This window comes from Corticium candelabrum, chromosome 9 (assembly GCF_963422355.1).
Source record: "Corticium candelabrum chromosome 9, ooCorCand1.1, whole genome shotgun sequence".
Taxonomy (NCBI): Eukaryota; Metazoa; Porifera; class Homoscleromorpha; order Homosclerophorida; family Plakinidae; genus Corticium; species Corticium candelabrum.
The window spans coordinates 5,415,786-5,435,565 of record NC_085093.1 but is presented as its reverse complement, the minus strand read 5'-3'; the positions used below and the strand labels follow the sequence as shown (position 1 = coordinate 5,435,565).

The 19,780-nt window shown below is 43.1% G+C and overlaps 2 protein-coding genes across 2 annotated transcripts; both read right to left on the bottom strand.

Annotated features, from left to right (window-relative positions):
• Positions 1–281: 281 nt before the first annotated feature.
• On the bottom strand, positions 282–985 carry LOC134184698 (uncharacterized). Its single transcript, XM_062652443.1, has 4 exons — positions 677–985; positions 456–616; positions 337–400; positions 282–290 (listed from the first exon to the last, which is right to left on the bottom strand). The coding sequence occupies exons 1-4, from the start codon at positions 848–850 to the stop codon at positions 282–284; spliced, it is 408 nt and encodes a 135-aa protein (XP_062508427.1). The 5' UTR covers positions 851–985.
• Positions 986–4,310: 3,325 nt separating this feature from the next.
• LOC134184697 (E3 ubiquitin-protein ligase rnf213-alpha-like) lies at positions 4,311–18,683 on the bottom strand. Its single transcript, XM_062652442.1, has 32 exons — positions 18,501–18,683; positions 18,275–18,434; positions 17,987–18,207; positions 17,602–17,928; positions 10,737–17,540; positions 10,456–10,680; positions 10,220–10,401; positions 10,046–10,151; positions 9,849–9,952; positions 9,599–9,784; positions 9,278–9,538; positions 9,099–9,216; positions 8,595–9,041; positions 8,407–8,526; positions 8,233–8,340; positions 7,912–8,166; positions 7,776–7,851; positions 7,679–7,713; positions 7,538–7,620; positions 7,328–7,481; positions 7,051–7,243; positions 6,900–6,991; positions 6,778–6,835; positions 6,541–6,722; positions 6,337–6,478; positions 6,195–6,278; positions 5,954–6,137; positions 5,687–5,894; positions 5,557–5,631; positions 5,201–5,488; positions 4,767–4,942; positions 4,311–4,711 (listed from the first exon to the last, which is right to left on the bottom strand). The coding sequence occupies exons 1-32, from the start codon at positions 18,675–18,677 to the stop codon at positions 4,570–4,572; spliced, it is 11,973 nt and encodes a 3,990-aa protein (XP_062508426.1). The 5' UTR covers positions 18,678–18,683; the 3' UTR covers positions 4,311–4,569.
• Between the last annotated feature and the right edge of the window lie 1,097 nt (positions 18,684–19,780).

Here is a 19,780-nt window from a genome sequence, read left to right as displayed (position 1 = left end):
AACCGAAAAACCACATTATACATGCTTTAACATACACCCGACACACACACACACACACACACACACACACACACACACACACACACACACGCACACACACACACGCACAGACACAGCTGATATGTCTACAGTAACTGTTCTTTGACCTCTGAACGTTAGCCTTGCAGCAGGCTGATCGCTACAGCAGCGAATAATTAAATGTTGAAAGCCTTCACTGCAGTCATCATCACTCAGATGAGGTCTCATTTTGGACGTGACGCTTGCAATGATCATGGCTCTGCTCATTCCATCTAAAGAACAATAATTCCATAGTCATTATTACAGCATAATACATACTAATAGAATTAAGTAACCATAGACAGGCTTCCTTCCTTTCAATTGCCACAAAATGATAGAATACCTGCGTATATAAAAATTTATTCAATCCACAGTCAAGTGCTAATATAACAACATACGAATAGACATCAATCTTCGTTTCGTGTTCTTCATCTACTCTTCTCAGTAATAGTTCTGGAGCAGTGAATGCCACCGTCCCCATTTCCCTCGAACTGCTACTAGATTGCACTTCTGACTGTCTCGAAACTCCCCTCACTGCTGACAATCCAAAGTCAATAATCTGTCGGTGAATACATTTATGTAATGACCTTGAAATATACTTGCTTCATTGAATGCTCACCTTGCAGCAGTAATTGCGATCAACTACCACATTGGATGTTTTCAAGTCTCTGTGTATAATTGGAGGACTACGACTGTGCAAGAAGTCCATCCCTTTTGCAATATCCAAACTCATATTGATGCGGCAGCTCCACTTTCTGATTTTACAATGTTCACGTTCCTCTGACAACAACATTTTTTCAAATCCCCATTTTCAACATATTCCATTACAATCGCATAATTGCCAGGATCAGTGCATAGGCCCAGTAATCGAACGACGTGGGGACACTCTGTCAGTCGATGGAGAATGCTTACTTCAGACAAGAAGCTTTTGTCCTCACTAGAGCAGTAGAATCGCGTTACGCACAGCAACTCAGTTCAAACCTTCCTGTAGCTAGTATTGTGCACTTTGTGTATTTACCTGCGTTTCAGTCTCCTCTGTGACGAGAGCATCTTTACGGCAACTTGTTTACCAGAATCTTTCAGGCGACATCTAAATACATTGCCGAAAGTACCTGCACCGAGCCAGTCGTTCTGCCGGTCGTATTCAAAGTTATCTAGTTGAAACAAGATTGGTTGACTTGCTGTAGACATTGCGTAGCTCTACAGTCCCCAATGACTGTATTACCCGTATATTGCCAGCCTTGAGTGCCAGACGTAAGTATGCGAAAAGATAAAGTTTGGTGTGTGTGTGGGTGTGGGTCTGTGGGTGGGTGAGTGCGTGGGTGAGTCCGTGGGTGAGTGCGTGCATACGTGCACGTGCGTGCGTGCGTGCGTGTGTATGTGTATTTGTGTGTGTGTGTGTGTGTGTGTGTGTGTGTGTGTGTGTGTGTGTGTGTGTGTGTGTGTGTGTGTGTGTGTGTGTGTGTATGTATGTGTGTGAGCGTGTGTAACCGTGTAATGTCACCAGATTGACTTTCAGCTGTAGAAGTACACAACGACGATCGTTCATCAATGGCCAATGACGCTAGAATCGAGTCCAGCTTTGTAACACTATCTTCTCTATATCTATAAGAGTCTGATCTGTCTGTCTGTCTGTCTCTAACATCAATGACGCTAAAACGAGCGGGCCAATCGCCACAAAACCCTGCATGACTTCGTTTCACACCACAATGCAAACGCACGCTTCGGTATTTAGACGGTTCCCTCTCGAGGAGTCAACACCCAGGTGAAATCTCGCGACGACGGTGCGACTTCGATTTTTGACTTCTAGTTTTGACAAATGCGATCCGCATGCACATACAACGAGAGACGGTCGAATTCCGCCGATTGAAACTATCTGTTTCATGCCTGGTTTCCGCTCTAGCGGCGGATCGAGTGTACTCTCTACTAGCGGGCGGAAGTGAGTCATGAATGGGATATCTGTTGTTACCAAAGGCCCGGATATCCGGCCCTGGGTATAGCGGGGGCCGACGTGCGACCGTACGACCGTACACATGCACCGGCAACATATTATTCAGGAGTGTCTTGTACGAATTTGTGTTAAGGTATAAAATTTCTTTTTCGGGCGAAGAACGAGCTAATGAGCGAATTTCTTATATAATGCAGTATTATTTTCAGAGTTTGTTCTTTCGCCACTGGTCAGAAAATACTTGCCTATGCCGCAGTACCAGAACAGTCATACAACGATGTTGCAGGCAAATCTATACTGGATGTCAGAAAATAAATTGTTTCTACAGAGTTACTTGTCAGGTCACCTCCCTATCCTCTGACGACACAGAGATTATGTTGATAATGACAGTGCCACGTACAGTATTATTTTCTTACAATTGCCTGTATGTTGAGCTTCGCACGACCAGACAGCCAAACAATTCGAATATCGTACCCAACACATTGAGGCCTCTAGTGCACCTGATACAGGTTCACCTAGCTCCAACAACACCTAATTTGTCACAGTATGAAAGAGTCCTAAAAATAGCGAACTCCAGTCATGACCAAACTTCAAACAATGTTGGTTGAGTTGCAGTCGTCTCAGACATACCGGTAGATATATTTGCATTGTATTGCCCCTATGTAGAGTAACTCGCGTACCCAGGCCTTTGTGCGCTGCCATAGGCTCGCCTAGCCAGACTTTTTCCCGCGCAGTTGTTACGCATACCTCAGAAATAGTCGCGTAAGAGGACCCTATAATTATAAGCCGCCATCATACTTCCGGTTCACAAAGATATGTGTACGTATCCTTGCGCTCTGCCCTCAGAGCCATGTAGAGATACCCTCGTATCCATGCTCCAGACTACATGTCGAGTGCACAAGTCACAGGCCAAGGTTCAAAGCTGCTGCTGATTTCAGACCATATTGATTCGTTTTTATGCACACCGTCCCAGGGTGCTTTCAAGCTATACTCGTGCTCGTTTAGCAAACTCTCCTTTTTGCAATCATCTAGACTAGATTATACTGACCACAAACCATGGTGCAAGAATAGCCATACAACAACTTTGCAGACAGACTTTAATTAATTAATAGAAATTATGGCTAGAAAAAGAATTGCTTTTACAGATTTACTGACCACGGCCCCACCCTATCCCTTAGATCTGACGACACATCGGTACATGACAATTTCACGGTATTTCGTTGCAATTGTCATGCAGCTTCGGCTTTGCAGTACCAGACAGCCGACCCCTTCAAATATCATATTCAACACATTGTCTAATGCACTGGACTCATTTACTTCAAACAATACATACTTTGTCACCATCCGAAAGAGTACGCAAAGTTCAGTCGTGACCTTAGACTTGTGAGGATTAGCGCTAGTGTTGTTATTTAATTAATTAATTAAACTACGGTTCTGATATATATACAACGCAAATTCTGTGGGCTGTGCTAAACAATCTCCTGGAGTCAGGCCAAGTTTTGACAAGAGCACCAAGTGCGACGACAACTGCGGTGTAAGAAATCGATGTCATGGAACTCAGTGGCTGATAGGCTCCTTTGTCGCAGTGGGGAGCCTTTCCCAGCCCCAGTAAATGACCAAGCAGTCATTTACTCTTGAGTTGAAAGATGCCTTGGCATGAGAGTTGCTTTACCAAGGAAACTATGCTACAATTCACATTTACTATCTAATAAATAAAGCTCAAATTGTCTGTCTGTCTGTGGGTGTGTGTGTTCGCGTTTGGCGGCCACGTCTTTTGTCCGTTCCAACCGAAATCGGCAAGCACACTCGGCACGCACAGGCAAATGTTCGCGTAAAAAATTAAAAAATTATGCACCGGGTCCCCTCTCAAGGGGTCGACCCCCGAGCAAAACTTCTCAATGACGCAAACGCTACACATTTCAGTTTATTTGAACACACGCCCACACCAATCCTGTGTAAACTGTATGCATCGTCGTCCTTCGCAAAGCTTCAAGCAATCGAATATCTCTTGCCGACGAAACTTACTTTTCTAGCGCTTTCGTTTCTCTCCAAATTCTGATTGCATTTGCACCAAATCCAACCTACACATTTCTGCAGCAAGCGCTATACGGGGAGGGTGTCGATTTCTATCGAAACAAGCGCGAAGAGCAAGATTCGAATTTATTTAGCACATCTGGGACTACGCAACTAAGAATGCACATGACGTGTCCACAGACCTATCTTTACACTACAGTATCTTGCTCGTACGAAGGACGGGCCATGTGTACTAGTACGACATAAAGTTGCAACTCTGATGGGTCCCGGATGTCACACTCATACAGAATGACTTTCCATGCAACTGACTAACTATACACCAATGCATGTAAATGCACTCTTTTAGCCCTAATTCAAACTGACCACGACAAAACTTGATTGAAAACAACAATCAGCCAGCAACAGTAACACAATACAAAAACAGTTAATAAATCCAATACCAAAAATTCATTATCTCCCGACTAACGTGTCTTCAACAATGGCAAGGCAAATCAAACTCAACGTCAGTAAAGAATATGACATAGTAACCGTTATCTTGTACTTGACAGTTCCCTCTCAAGCTTGACTGCAATATTCCAGCAATGTATGATGTGTTGAAGTTGAACTGTAGTTGAGATGTGATCCAATCCCTGAAGACGGGATCCATGCAGATCCGTCATTGCAAAACACAACCTATACGGCCTTCTTATTACATCAAAGTAACGCTCATAAAAAAGTTGTGACTAACTCATATTCCTCCATTGCTGGAGTCTCATCCCACTGCTCCAGCTCGAGCATTATAATTTCAACCAGCTCTGACAAAAAGGCCTCAATGTTTAGCTTTCTTAAAGCTTTGATTAATTCCTGACACATCGCGTCGTTCATCTTCTGACGGAACTTCGATGAAACGTGATCGAATGGCTCCTGAAAACAGACCAACCGTTACGTCCGTAACTGTCGAGTTCACCGACGCGTAACAAAATCAGCCATAAAAGAACAAGGTGGGAATTGCATAGACTTTGCTGTGTGTGTGTGTGTGTGTGTGTGTGTGTGTGTGTGTGTGTGCGTGCGCGCGCGCGTGTGTGTGTGTGTGTGTGTGTGTGTGTGTGTGTGTGTGTGTGTGTGTGTGTGTGTGTGTGTGTGTGTGTGAGTGTATACGCATACGTTTCGTAGCAATCTGACCTGTCTCGCCAAAGACAGCCGCTTCTCTTTCTCCATCGTCAACAAACGCCATAAAGACGTCATGTGCTTCAAACGGCAGAATTGCTGTGCCCTGCCGCTCACTAGACTTGATTCGGTTGGCATCTTTAACGTGTCGTGAATAAACGTATTGAGAAGTTCTTCAGGTGACCAACTGAGTGACACTAAGAAATTAATAACGATATTGAGCACAGCTAGCACGTTGTGTATGTCCGTCAGATCATGGAGCTCCAAACTAATCTGACGTTGGAAAGAAACAGGAACTTCCTCCTAAACAACATTTATTATCTAAACGATTATTGATAACTGTGACAATAAATCCTTACATAATTACTGACCTGAATAATTCTCTGATTTAAGCGCACAAACAGTGCCGTGTTGTAAACTTCCTTGCGGTATGCAACACGATAATCCTGACGCATGCGTATACAATATAAGCAGTTATGAAACATCAATCGAAAGATCAACCTTCATATCTATGTGTGGCCTTCCGACGACGAAGCGATCGACGATTTGCTTCTCTAAAGCGGGTAGGTTGTAGGAAATCTCAGTTCCTTGACCAACAGCGAGAGAATAGTCGCAGTGAGCAAGAACGAGAGGCATTAGATCGCGTTCGACGTCATATGCAACGAGATGAGCTGATGTCACATCATCCGTCGACACTCGATTAGGTTCCCTAATTTTCGCAAAGAAAGTGGTAAACATAAAGCACAAAGATGACGAGAAGTTCGGTACCCTGTCTGTCTTGATATTCTACGGTAATTTGCAACAAATTCATTGTGAGTGCAGTTTACAAGATAATCAACCAAACTTGTAGCACACATTCCCTCTTCCACTGTTCTTGGTAAGAGAAAGGCGATGGGTGTGTCTTTGTCGACGTGGACAAGCTCGTGCTCCTTCTTCTTTGGTCTAAGCCGGCCTGTTCAAGATCTCATGTGACGCAATCGAACATTTAATAGTATACATTCAAACTAACCATGAGTTAAAACAAATTGCCTGACGAGTAGCCACGCCTTATTGAAGTTTTCTATCAGATTCTCAAATGTCCGTCTTTCTTCATCTGTGCACCGCGTCCATACAAGTACAGTACGGTGACATAACAGCGAAAACTACCTTACAGTTTTCAACAGATTCAAGGAAGTTTCCCACCAGAATAGTTAGTGCTTCGTGCTGTGACAATTTCCTGTCATACTTGTCCAGCATCATCTTTTGCAGTTTGATAATATCAGGAAGATACTGCAACGCTCTCAACTTTGGCTCCTGCGGAGTAAAACTAATGTGCAATACGTCTTGACTATTGAACTAGACTATACACTAAATACTTGTCGGAGAAACTCTTTCAAAAGTTGACAATCGGTGTTTCCAGTTGAGCTTGTTTGCTGTTGTAAAGTGTGAGAAAGATGATCGATGCTCACTGTTACACGGTGTCGCCACAAACGAGAGGCCGATTTCGAACCAGCAGGATCTTCTAGTTCGTACACAAGCCTAAGCAACTTGCTATTCCCTGCGGACCCAATAATAGTATTTGTTGTGAAGTCATGGTACAGGCACTAGTTTACCGTATTTATGATCGTTCATAATTTGTTGGATCCAGTACATCATGCGGCTCTGCATCTCCTTTGATCGAACGCAGCAATATATCACTACTCTATGTGAAAAGCTATTTCAACTGTATACTTGCCTGGAATGTCGGTAATATGTAGCTTCTATTAATACATTCTTCCCACGAATCACGCTCCTGTGCTGTCAACAAGCGACCATCTCCAGTAATACCTAACGCACAAACTTATAGAAGACTTCCATCATCATCCGTCACTGCATATACCCGTTACCTTCAGCAGCTTGTGGATTGTCAGCAATTCGACTCAGCAACTTATGGCAAACAGTGACGCCGTCTTCAACAGTTCGTCCAATTGACTTAGCAAACAGGCGAGTATCGAGTTCAAAATGAGACCAAAAGAACTCAGCAAGATCGCGCTGATTGACCGGTGCCTTAACAACATCATTAAGGCCAACTAGGAGAGTCTAAACATTAGTTTATTCATGATCCTACTTCGTCGAATTTAATTTTTATATTTCTACATATTTATCCACAACATATTTACATACTTGATCTTGACTGCAAGACGCCCAGAGAAGTACACCGTGCAAAAGTATGCGTACCAACGCACAAGCTGGAGGTGATAGACTTCGTTCTGGTGTAGGATCTTGAGACCTCCTGTTGGTTGGGCCAAGAACGTGACCTGTTTGCACTCTAGCATGACTGTAAAACGAAAAATATCAATCGCGGTCAACGAAGAGCGATTGCTTCTGCATTACTCGGTGGCGTTTGGGTCTTGGGTATTCATTCCTATCGGTTCTCCACAATCAGTACACCGCAAAAGAACGGCAGGTTTACCACACTAAATAAAAGAGAATTCGAAAATTCGTACAATCACACAAATGTCTTGATTGACCTACATCGGCAACAAGATAAGGATGCCCATTCTTGCACTCTTAATGAAACCAAATTCTGCATGCTAGTCAAGTTCGACAATAGAGTGATACACTGACTTACCATACCACCGTGTACCTTGTACCAATTGCCTTGCCTCTCCAAAATAATTATCCGGCATTGCAGGTAAATACGAATTCTAAATATCATAATAAAATCACCTAGTAGATATATGTATAAATAAAAGGAGGTTACATACCGCTAAAGCGTTGGGTTCATTGAGCATCAGACGAAGAGATCGAACAAGTTTTGATTCGTCACCACATAGTACTGTGAGATACACGTGAAGTGCAAGACTGGCAAGACTTCGACTCTCCGCGCTCATCCCGGACGAAACTTGCAACCGTACCAATGGTCTGCCTTGACTATTGTTGACGAGTTCAGCTGCAAATGACCGTGCGTTTATTGGAAGGAATGAAATACGTTGACAATAATCCTCAATCAACGTCAACGTCTACCGAATCCATAAAACCTTAAAATATCATACAAAGTATAAACATTGAATGCGCGTGTGCTATACTTGTGAAGGAATCTGTTGGTCAACTTGTAACGCTCGACGACAAGTAACTTCTCTGTAGATTGCCAGTAACAACGGAATAGAAGGCTTTCGACCACTTCCGCCTTCCTTCTGTGGCACAACGAATTGCCGCATAATAACTTCAGTTATAGGTAAAGGTAAATACAGATTGCTCACCGACAATGCCTCCTCGATATGCTTTGTTTCCTTGGAAACAACAGTTTGCGCAACCGCATTCCGAAATCGTTTGTAAGGTTCGTCAAGGACAACGCAGTAATCGAGTAAAACAGGATCGTCCTACAACAAAACAAAGGCTTTCAGTGGCAAGACAGTAGAGGTGGTAATAGACTGCAATTTTGCCATACGAAATCCTGTTGTAGCCGGTCCGTTAGCCACACCAAATCCAAATGGCAAATATCCCGTAACTTTCCTAGCACATCTTGCCCTCTTAGTAACATCAACTGTTTAACTAAATATAATGCGAGCTGCGGGTCGGGCAGACCACAGCAGATCGCTTTTACAGTATCGAGCAACTCTGTGACGGTCACAAAATCAAACTGACGTGAAACCAAATGCGACGAAGTAACGCATCTTTCAATTAGTCCCAATCTACGTTTCTCATCAACGTCCAAAAGATCTCCAAGAACGTTAGCGGTGACGGTGAAACCAAACCTTGCACTAGCGACTCCTTGCAAGTACTTCAAGGAAGATGGTTCACCTTGCAACTTTCTTGCAGCTGACTTCAATTCCGTTACAGCTGCTTGACATCGATCCTCGGACTTCGAACCAGCTAACTTATGATGCAAAGAATCCTAGGTAGAAACATGACAACTGATTAATTGGCAGGTCATAGATATGATCAAGTCTACCTCAATACAATGCACAAAGACAACACCCAAGTCTTCCAAGTCGTCAATCCTATCACCTCTCACATACTGACGGGCATTTTCAAACACCATCTCAACGTATTCAAGAGTTAATGGTAAACTTGAAATAAACGTATAAACATGGTAACAAAAACAACAGGAAATAGTCGCAATCTGTTTACCTGTACTTCAGTAACAGTTGCAAGATAAAAGACCTCACCACTGGACGTGGATCGATTGCGTCTCGTTCAAAAGGTGAAAAGGGACGAGTACCGTTTTCCGGCAATGTCAGCCTCTTTTGCACGACCATCTCCATCAGCATATGCACAAGCTCGGGCTCAGGCGGATCAGTCGTCGTTTCACAAAATGTGTACACAGAGACCAGTTCCATAAAGAATGCGGTACTGCACTGTTTGAACTTCTTGTAATGATCGCTAGCTCGCCTACAGAGAATTCAATAAATGAACACAACTAGATATATCAAATGGACAACATAAACCCACGCGAGAGTTCTGTCTGCAACGGTCTGAAAATCCTCGGGAACTTCTTGGCTGCATAAAGGACACTTCAATCCTCTTTGAAGTTGTTCTCCAATGCACGATTTGCAGAAAATATGCTTGCAGGGCAACTTGACGGGGCTTCTGCTCTCCCATTGGTAGAAACAAATTGTGCATTCATCGCCGTTTGGTCTGTCGTGAATTAGATATGTGTTAACATACAAACAATCAATAACGATATAAACATGAAATTTACCCAAATAGATGAAACGCATAATCTTCAGATGATTGGTTGAGAAATCTCTGAACAACACGGATTGTGTCTGCCTTCGTGAAATCAACTTCGATGCTCTTCAAATTCTAAACGGTAAAACGACAAAATAGATGTGGTTAAATAAATTTAGTAGGTCCTCGTGGTAACTATGATCTAAACAGCACATTAGCTACTGTAACCTGATACAAGGTGGATGATAACGCAACAACGAATGGATTGTTGTGAGTTATTGACTCGGTGTGTTCTAGAAAGAGTCTAATAGCACAATATACCGCCCACGTATTTCTAAAAAACACCAGCAAATCATCTATTTTTCCAACAGTACAAACCAATGTCGTTACGGAAGTGCTTACTTAGCGTCGTCATGCAGAGCGCTTCTTATGTTACCAGTAAATGGCAAGGCCAGCCACGACTCCATGACCGGTTTAACTGCTTGCACTCTCTTCAGCCAAACGCTTCTTTGAGAGGTATTTTGAAGAGCCGCTGCTGGAGACAATTCTTCCAACAGTAAAGGAGCAGCCATAACATCTGTAAGCTAGAGAAAAGACATAAAATGCTTTTCAAACCATACTTGTCAACAGCACTTTACCACTTCAGTGTCGGGAACTCCTTTCAGTTGATAACGAAGGTTAGCAGCCATTCCGGGGCAATGACGAAAAATATTATTCAAGCACGACAGACGAGTCTTGACGTGCGCATATGCAGCATGAACTGACGGTATCGTCAGATTGCTTAAACAGATACTTGTCTCGTCAACGTCTAGCTCGTCAGACCTTATTTCATTCAATCCACTAATAATTGTTGATTCAACAAGCTGAAACGACAAAATGTCTATCGCTGATTACAACAACAAACTGGAGAGTCAAACACCTTCATTTCTTCTATCGAGGAGACGTTGTAAACCATGTGAATAAGGTCGTACAGATACCGGCGACCAAGCTCGTCAGCGCAATGAGTACTGACTTCACAAATTTTGCGTACTACTGCACCTAGATCGCTGCTATCAAAGAGACGCTGCACAGTTGTAACAATCTTCTCGCCTCGGTCAGCTGCAATATCCTTAGCCTTTTTCATCATGCCATCTAATTCTAGCTTGACGACGTACGAGAAAGGAAATTGAGTAGAGAAAAGATGATCGTTCAATCCCGATGACAGCACACGAACGCGTTGGCTTACAGCCTTTTCAACCGGAGACAAAAAGTCGTAGTCATGTCCACTAATCAGTGAACTGTTAAATATACCAAGCCAAAGATCGGTCAACCAACTCCTACTTCCTGCTGCCACTTCTTCCAGTAACTTCAGGTTGTGGTTACGATCGACAAAAGCAATTATTTTGGAAAGTACGGGCGTCACCGTATCGACAATGCGCAACCACAATGTGCGGCGAAAGGTTCCTCCCTTCTGGAGACCGCTGTGACTAAGGGCTTCGTTCCGCACCCACGCAGTCGCTGAGGTCGAGTCCTGGTGACTCTCCTGTTCTTCAAGAAGTCGAATAACTTGATGTTTCAGTTGTCTAAAAAATGGTTCACACGTTGGTACATCTAAACGACTGTCACCAGGCAATAACTGCATAAGAATGTGAATTCGCTTTGAAGTGTTGTCAATGGACTCGTCCATGTCGTCTAAAAGACTGACAGCTCCGTGTATACAAGACCTCAATACTGCCACGGCATTCAAAACGGGCGACGGTTCGGTCACGGTTTCATTCGGTTCAATGAGACTCACGTCTTCAGACACATCGGATCTCAAGTCAACGTCAAAATTGGATACCTGAAATTCTGCCGCGGTTCCTAATAAAGAGCTTATTTTCTTGTTTGCTAATGAGGTAATAGAGGGAGTGAAGACTTGATTTGCTGGACGTAATTCATCAATATGAACTTCGTCCCAAACGCCGCCTTGAAATCCCCTGAAGAAACCTCCCGTGACTCGCGGCAACTGAATGACTAAAACCAAATGTCGAAGGTAACTTAATTGACGTTCTGGCGGTTGTTCTAGCGCGAGTACAAGGGACGATTCACGCTCTTCCTGCACTAAGTATCGAGCACAAGCCACCAGTTCATTGTTCATATCACCAGCTTCACACTGCACCAATAGAACTCTGTTTTGTGGTGATTCATGGTTATAGAATTCTTTCAATCTTTTCACAAATTGCTGTTCGTTGTCAAACTGTTGTAATGCTATTGAGTCAACAAGAATCCCTAAAGCTTTGCGGAACTCTGTCAGTCCAACTGAGAGAAGACGAGAATGAGTTGTAACTTGCAGCAAGAGACTCTCTTCTGTATCGCTCTCCACCACCTTAGCTTTAAGGTAATCTAAAAGACTGGAATGGCGCTGTTGAGAAAAGTATAATTCCCACAGATGACTCGCTTCGCCAGAAAGTTGAGATACGTGCAAACGAGCGACAGCATCAGGATTTGCGCAGTTGAGAAGAGAATGTACAGCGAGATCAAAAACATACTCGGTTTCTTCTCTCGCGTTGCGAAACAAGCTCGATCTTTCCCACATCAATTTCCTCCTAAAAGCCTGTAGAACAACAGTGGCGGATGCATCGTCGTTGAAACCGACAAAAGCATCAGCTACTGAAAACTGTGTTTGCCCAGTGTCGATGGAACGCCAAACGTGTTGTTGTGCATCTACAGACGCAAATAATTTGGCCCATTCATTCACGCGATCGACGATGACTTGTTGTTCAGGCGACAACACAGATTCCATGGCGAGGAAGTGCTTCTCCATCCGGTTGATCAAAGGAATTGGAAACTTATCGTACACCTCAGTCTGTTCTGCTACCAATATTAATCTGAAATCTTTGTGAACTTGACATTTAACTCTGTGATTCCCAAGACCAAGATCAACAAACCTCTGACCACCGTGATACACGTAATATTGATTCAACGCATCATATAAACTCTCATACAACTTGTTCAAGTTGAGAAGAACAACCATCCGACCTGTCGCCATACACACTTTGATGCGATTGATCGTACGGCATACGTGCGTATATTCTTGATCTTTTGGAAAACTGCTACCGAAAATAATAACAGGGTCATCGTCGTTCAGAATCCGCTGACGAATGATGTTGAGAGCTGCATAATTTTTAGTCAACAGCAACAGATACCGACTTTCACAAAGATTGGTCACACTCTCTTTCTGAAGATTGGCCTGAATGAGACCGACGGCACTGTTATCCAATTGCTCTTCATTCTGAGACCTTCCATCGTCCGCAGCAACTGAGCAACAACGACGAAATACGGTGATTATTTCATTGTCACTTTGGCCGCCGAAATTCCTTCTCACTGCATGTTCTAGTTGATTCCAGGTGGGACACTGTTTGCTCGTCTGACACAGTGAAAACAACATTTTCACGAGACTATAGAAATCGCGAAGTCCAAAGAACTCGCGCTTTTGTGTTCTATAAATTTCTTTGTAAGCATTAGCTAGACCATCAAATAAGGAAGATAACAACGTTTGAACATAACGGTCAGAGTTGCATATACCTTGTGCACTCACAATCAGCTCATTGTCGTCAGGCACCTCTCTATTTACAAGTATACCTCTATTCATTTTGGCCGGATCTAATGCCCAGTTCGATAATCCAACGAAAGAAACTCGATTGGTTCGACAGGTTGCTTCTTCGACGTCATCCGCACCTGCGGTACCGTCATCCAAGAGTGGATGCAGTGCCTTGAGAGGAAGACGCGGTGAGTCCTCTGCCAATCCGACTTCGTCCAGAACAACGCACGACACAAACTTCTCAATGTCGCGTTCTTTCTGCGCTCGTTGACATTGCTGGAACACTCCAATTATACCGTCAGCAGTTGAAAGAGGACTACATTGATAAGACACCATATGACATTGTTTGAGAGCTTGAAACAGAGTAGAACTCGACAACTGTCCTTTCATAGAATTCTTGACAACATCCTTGGCAAGGGACTTTGAGCTTCCTGGTTTTCCAACCAGAAACAAAGGAATACGAAGATCGATGCAAACAATCATCATAAAGACATTCTCACTGAGAGCATGGTTCCTTGCTATTTGAGGAGGAAGTTCTAATTCGTCGAGAAATACTTGCTGACAGTTTGTGATTTCTCTCTCGATCTGTTCGGCTCCACCTTGGACATTGCACGGAGCTCTAAAACGTGAAGCAATATACTCAAGGAAAGGCCGTCGTTCTCGAAGTCTGGCTTGGTAACAAACTCCTAGGGCTAAGATAAATGAGAGTGTTAGATAATCAAGTTGTGGTAGCTGTCTGTTTGCTGGTAACTGCGCTTGATAATGGTCGTGTTTGTCTGACATGCGACGCTCCAGTTGATCACGCAATTTGTAGAACCAAACCATTACCATCATGGCTCTTTCTACGTCTCTAAGACTAACGAAACTGCACTCGTCATCTTGTTTTCTCATGTAACTTTGTGCAGCTGCCAGCACTTCCGTAATGACTTCTACTAAATTGTGCACATTTGGAATAGATTGTCTGATGGTCACATGACGACTGACAATCTGTTTGACGTAGAGCCTTTCTATTGCTGGATTCAGCTGTCCAAAGTCCCATACAAGTGCTTTCATGCTTTCTGGTAGGTCATGCACACGGTAGACTAAACGACGCAAAGGAATGTGTCCAAGCATGTCTTCCGTTTCGTCTGCACTCACGTGGTAACCGAGACCAGCAGACTCTAGACGCTCGATCATTTCTTTCGTGTGCTTTCTGTAAGGATTACAAGCAGCAATGACCTGAAGAGATGATCCCAGTCCTTCCACTTTCCTTCCATTCACACGTTTATCACACATCAACTCCTTAATCAGTCCCAGTGCATCTGTAGTATTGGCCTCGTCAAAGAATAGCACAGTTTGAATTCTAGATCCTGGATAATCTCTTCTATTGTCACGAGCAAGACTTTCGGCTTCTTTCACTTTCACAATTATGTCTCTTCTGGTTACCCCTCCGTGAACTTTCATTAATATCATGTTTCTTGCTTCTGTCAAATTGGACTGAAGAGAACACATGTAACGAATCAATCTCGTTTTGCCACAACCGGTCTCTCCCAGTATAATGACGGGAATGCCACAACGGAAGCGCATTTGTATAGCTAATATCTTCTTCACATTATCCATTGTCAGTTCATAAGTCTCATCCGGGTCATGCACATTTTCTACTCCCATGACAGCACACAGCGCCTCCAGTTTACGATCTTTTGACCAATTATCATAGTTTTCTTGCAGACGAAATTTTTGCGTGTAAAGAGCTGTACATAACTCCCTTGACATGATGGAGTCCAAAACTTGACCATTTCGCGGATCCATCAGTCGACCGTCTCGAGTAATCTGCACTTCTACAAACGTAACCGAGTGTCTGTCTTCGTTGAAAAACATGTAAGGATGAGAAGAATGCTCCCAACGTCGACGTAAAACCATCATTTGTGCCTCGTTTGAAGTGTATGCTTGAAGATCATCAAAAGACTGTGTTGCAAAATCTCTCGACATAAGAATCATAAATTTAATGACAAATTGCTTGAAACCAGGTAAATCGTCGCCACAAGCCTCGGGATTACAAAAGTCATTTTTCTCACAATCCCGAAGTTGACTGCTGAGAAAGTTAATAAAATATTTGAGTTGACTCCATGTTGGATTATCGAGTCCGCAATTAGACAATAATGTCTGCAAGCACGTTAAATGAGTTCCCTCTATGTTAGAGGGACGAAAAATAAAAGGATCAAGATTTTCATTTCTATTGTGTCGTTCGAGATATTGAAATGCTCTCTGAACATTAGAATTTCGAAATTCACCGTCGTTCATATCCGGGTCACCTACCTTTGGAGTTGCTCCAGTGGCTAAGAAACGCTTTGCTTCCTCGGGTGAGTTGCAACTAACAGATGGTAACCAATCACAGAAAGAAACCTTCGTCTGCAGCTTGGAACTTCTAACTCGACCATCGGTAGCTACGCGTCGCTTTTGCTCAATCATTGCAACAGTCGACGTTATCTCTACAACATACAAATCGTCTTCACTCCGTCTCCAAACGTGTCCTTCGGAGTCACAAATTTCTCCCAGTATCAGCAAGCTAAAAAGGAAAGTGTCCAATCCTTTGACTACAGAAGGCGAAACATCGACGTGAATGAGTCGCGCCAAAGGTGCGTCAGAGGAAGGAGACATCGGCAGCAAAATTTCCATTATTGCGTTTGTGTTCACTTCCTTATCATGCAACGGAATCACGACGTGAAGACGCTGGTTTGACGTGTTACCAAAACCAGTTCTCGCAAAGCGGTTTTGAGGAAGATCGCTCAACTTGTGTGCGATGTGATCTATGAAAAATGATTTACCATCACCCGCTCGACTTGACCTTACTACTCTTACAGAACTGTTTTGGTGATCTAAAGACGCTGCAGGAAAGAGTTGTCCGCCTAAGCCGAGATGGCTAGAAGGCATTCTATTGAACTTATTAGTAAGATAAGACTGAATTTCTGATAACGACGGGAGAGGAACATTGGCTCTCCTGTAAGAGTCAAGAGCATCGACCATGTATGATTTATCTTCATTTTCAGCTGAACAAATGACCACATACTTATAGGCAGCATGATTCAAAGTGTTGTGAAAATTCTGAGTCAGCCGATTAAACTCCTCCCAAGACTTCCTGCTGACTTCGTAACTCAGACTATCTGCCCTTGCGAGGCAAAATAGACGTCGATGATTGGGATCTAGCAACGCTTTCCTCCAAAACAAACATATTTCTTCTACACTAGTGGTAGGAGAGCATATAAGAACTTCCTGAGCTGAAGGAAGAACCAAACGAAAGTCGCGCATATATAAGCTCAAGATTCCTCGTAACAAATCAATCTGAGGAATAATGACAAGGTTAGGTTCTCCACTGCGAAATTGATCTGCAGGAAACGATCGCTCTGGCCAATCAGGAGAAGAAGAGGCCAAATACTCCAAGACTTTCCCAAGCATTTCCAAAGGCAAGTAAACAGATTTGTCCGTTTGCTGTCTATCATGTGAACCTAGTTGCTTTTGCGGCAAAGAAGAATAAGCATTTGCAGCAAAATTTCTGTCAAACATTTGAGGTGACATCTGCCCACTTAGATAGTCAACGCAAAAGGTAACCGCCCTATTTAAATCCCGACTGGTTGCATTGAGTGCAGCAGTGGCAGAATCCCGCGAAAACCCCATCTCTGTGATATGCCGGATGTCAGACTCACTGAGTGACTGGTCAGCAATGTCACCCAGGCCTCTAGAGTGTTGGCCCAGAAAATTCTGAGCTTTCTTTATGGCATTTTGTACTTCATAAATAGAGCACTTTGGAGTGACGGCACCGAGAAGTGCCAACATTTCTCCACGACGCATGTCGCAATCGCCACTAACATTCAATTCACCCAAATACTGGCGCAGAAGCAATAATTGAGGAGTAGTAAAATAATTAAGGCAATAATAACGAGAACGAAATGATTCCACTTCCTGCTGCCAGATATCGAGGTCTCTTGATAAATCGTCTAAGTCATGCTTCAAACCATCAAGTAAAGATTTCAATTCACCTTCCTGTACTTTGCTGGCCACTCCTTGTGTGTCCACAGCAGGCGAAATTTTTTTGCAACGATATTTGCGATTCCACGATAGGTAGCGGTCGTGACCAGCCTTTCGCATCTTGATAAAGATGTTGGCTATTGATATGACATGCTCTAAAACCTAACCAACACAACACTCATGCATATATCTAGAAAGAGACGAACGATGTGTACCGTCTTACATCAACAAAAGCATCCACATCGTCAGTTCGTGTCTTGTTATTACGTCCTGATATCAGCATCAGTTTGCTTTGCAAATCCAGCAGATCATTGAGACGAAACTCTTTTCCGGCGCCTGCTGTCTCGGTCCCCTCTGCTACAATCTGCAGCTTAACGCAATCTTCTGCTGTCAGACTGGAGTGAAATTGGTGACCTCTTGTGTCGATACAACCAACATGATACAAACCACGCGAATTGATCATGTCCAGCTGAGAGAAGGAAGACACTTCCACTGAGCTCAAAGAATCTCGTGTTATTTTAAACTCTTCTAAACACCTCTCACTGGATTTCTAAACATAAGAACATAAAAAATACACGAGTAACGCAAAACTAAACCTGCCGTTTTACCCATTTCTTTATTAAATCCTTGTCACGACTAAATGACGTCAGTACTCTAGTGCAACATACTTCAAAATCTCTAAATGTCATGTTCTCTTTCACATCAAAAAGAAACGGTGCGAATCCAGCACAAGCAGCATGTAAATGTGTCACTTTCACAGTTTCATAATCTCCTTCTTCAGCCGACTTGGTGCCTGCTAGTTCAACAAATGTCTCGAGCTCTTTCCATTCTACATCAACACAGCCCAAATAAGCATTGTATACACTCCTACTACAAGTCACAATGAAATGGCTTACTCTTGATATCCCGCCTCAGCCATAAAATTAAATTCGGAGCCTCGGTAAACGATTTTAAACAGGCAATTTTTTGATGGGTCAACGAAGCTAGAAATTCGCCGGCAGATATTAAGTCATCTGTAAGCATTCGTATCGGCTGCTTGCGAAAATCAGGCGAGTCCTGCAAATGAACAGAAACGCAGATGCATCTGTAAACGTTGTTACCTATTAGAAGAAAAAAGCTAACCTGCATGCAAATATAATCAATTTCTGGAAATCCTCGCAACATTTGTAACGCAGCCATCACTTGCTTCAAACTGTGAGCTGCTTCAATAGTATCTTTCAGTTTACTGTATTGTTCTATTTGTTTCCTACGTTGTTGCTTCCATTTGGCGTTTTCTTGCCGTCCGCAGAAATCACCCATACAACTGAGTTCTTGATCAAGATTAACCATTTCAGTTTCTGGGCTACGAAACAAGACTGAAACTCGCTCTAGTGGTAGACTTCCACTCACCACTTCCTCACAAATGCTTTGCCATAGATCGGCAATCGGTTTGCATACCATCTCTACAACCTCTGCTAGTGTAAGAGGTGGCTGGCTGTCGGTACGTAATCGAGCAACTTCACTTCTCTTTTCATTCCACAGCATTTCGAAGATACAGCTGTTGCGTCCTTTCCATATAAGATCAACGTATTGACGATAACTTGAAAGTACCGAGGAACAAGACATAACTGCAGACGGACTGGTGTCTTGCTGAGCAAGATTACGCATTTCAATGTCGGAAACATCCGTCCTAATAATATGAGTCAGTTGACTCAAGTCTTCAGAGGAGCTAACGAGCCTACAATGGCTTACAAAATTCTCAAGTAACTGCCTCTCTTTCTCGTACGAAACTAATTGTTTGATACGATCCGATAGATGCGTTTGTGCATCTGAGAAAATCTTGTGACTGCTTTGCTGAGCGTCCCGTAACTTGCAAAGATCATAAAAGCGAGCCGAATGCTCCTTTAAAAACTCAAGCTGGGACACTCTTACCCAACCGTCTTTCAAAGCAGTTACTAAGTCCACCAACAGTGATTCAGCCTTTGAGACGAGCTCACCGCTTTCACCCAGAAATGTTCTCAAGTTGCAATTTTCTCCTAAATCGTACAAATTTGTAATGCATTCATGAAAGGCCAAAAACACCTAGTAACATACCCGTGAGTCGAAGAAATGTGGTCCACAGTGACCAAGACAACAGATGCCGAATCCACTCTTTCCTGCCTGGTGGAGAAGAAGGATTTGATGCAGGGCAGCTTTTTAGCAAGATTAACTTCAACAAATTGGTGGAGTGGTCGCGGTGGTTTGACATAAACGTTTGCATTAGTTTACCGACTGCTTTCTCTTGACCTCCTTTATTCTATATTATAGCAATAACTGTCGAGTCAATCAGTCCCTAACACAATGGTAAACATCACCTTAAGCAATTGCTCTACTATGTTTTCTGATATTTCTTGAAACGCTTGATGAATGACAGTATGTAATCC

Excerpts from the sequence above, each read along its gene's own strand:
- LOC134184698 (XM_062652443.1), bottom strand. The coding sequence starts at position 850 with ATGTTGTTGTCAGAGGAACGTGAACATTGTAAAATCAGAAAGTGGAGC. Across the intron at positions 617-676 it reads ATCGCAATTACTGCTGCAAG|ATTATTGACTTTGGATTGTC; the intron begins GTGAGCATTCAA and ends ATTCACCGACAG. Across the intron at positions 401-455 it reads ACGAAGATTGATGTCTATTC|GTATTCTATCATTTTGTGGC; the intron begins GTATGTTGTTAT and ends TTATATACGCAG.
- LOC134184697 (XM_062652442.1), bottom strand. The coding sequence starts at position 18,677 with ATGGGTGATTTCTGCGGACGGCAAGAAAACGCCAAATGGAAGCAACAA. Across the intron at positions 8,167-8,232 it reads ACCAACAGATTCCTTCACAA|ACGTTGACGTTGATTGAGGA; the intron begins GTATAGCACACG and ends TGGATTCGGTAG. Across the intron at positions 6,992-7,050 it reads CAATCCACAAGCTGCTGAAG|GTATTACTGGAGATGGTCGC; the intron begins GTAACGGGTATA and ends TTTGTGCGTTAG.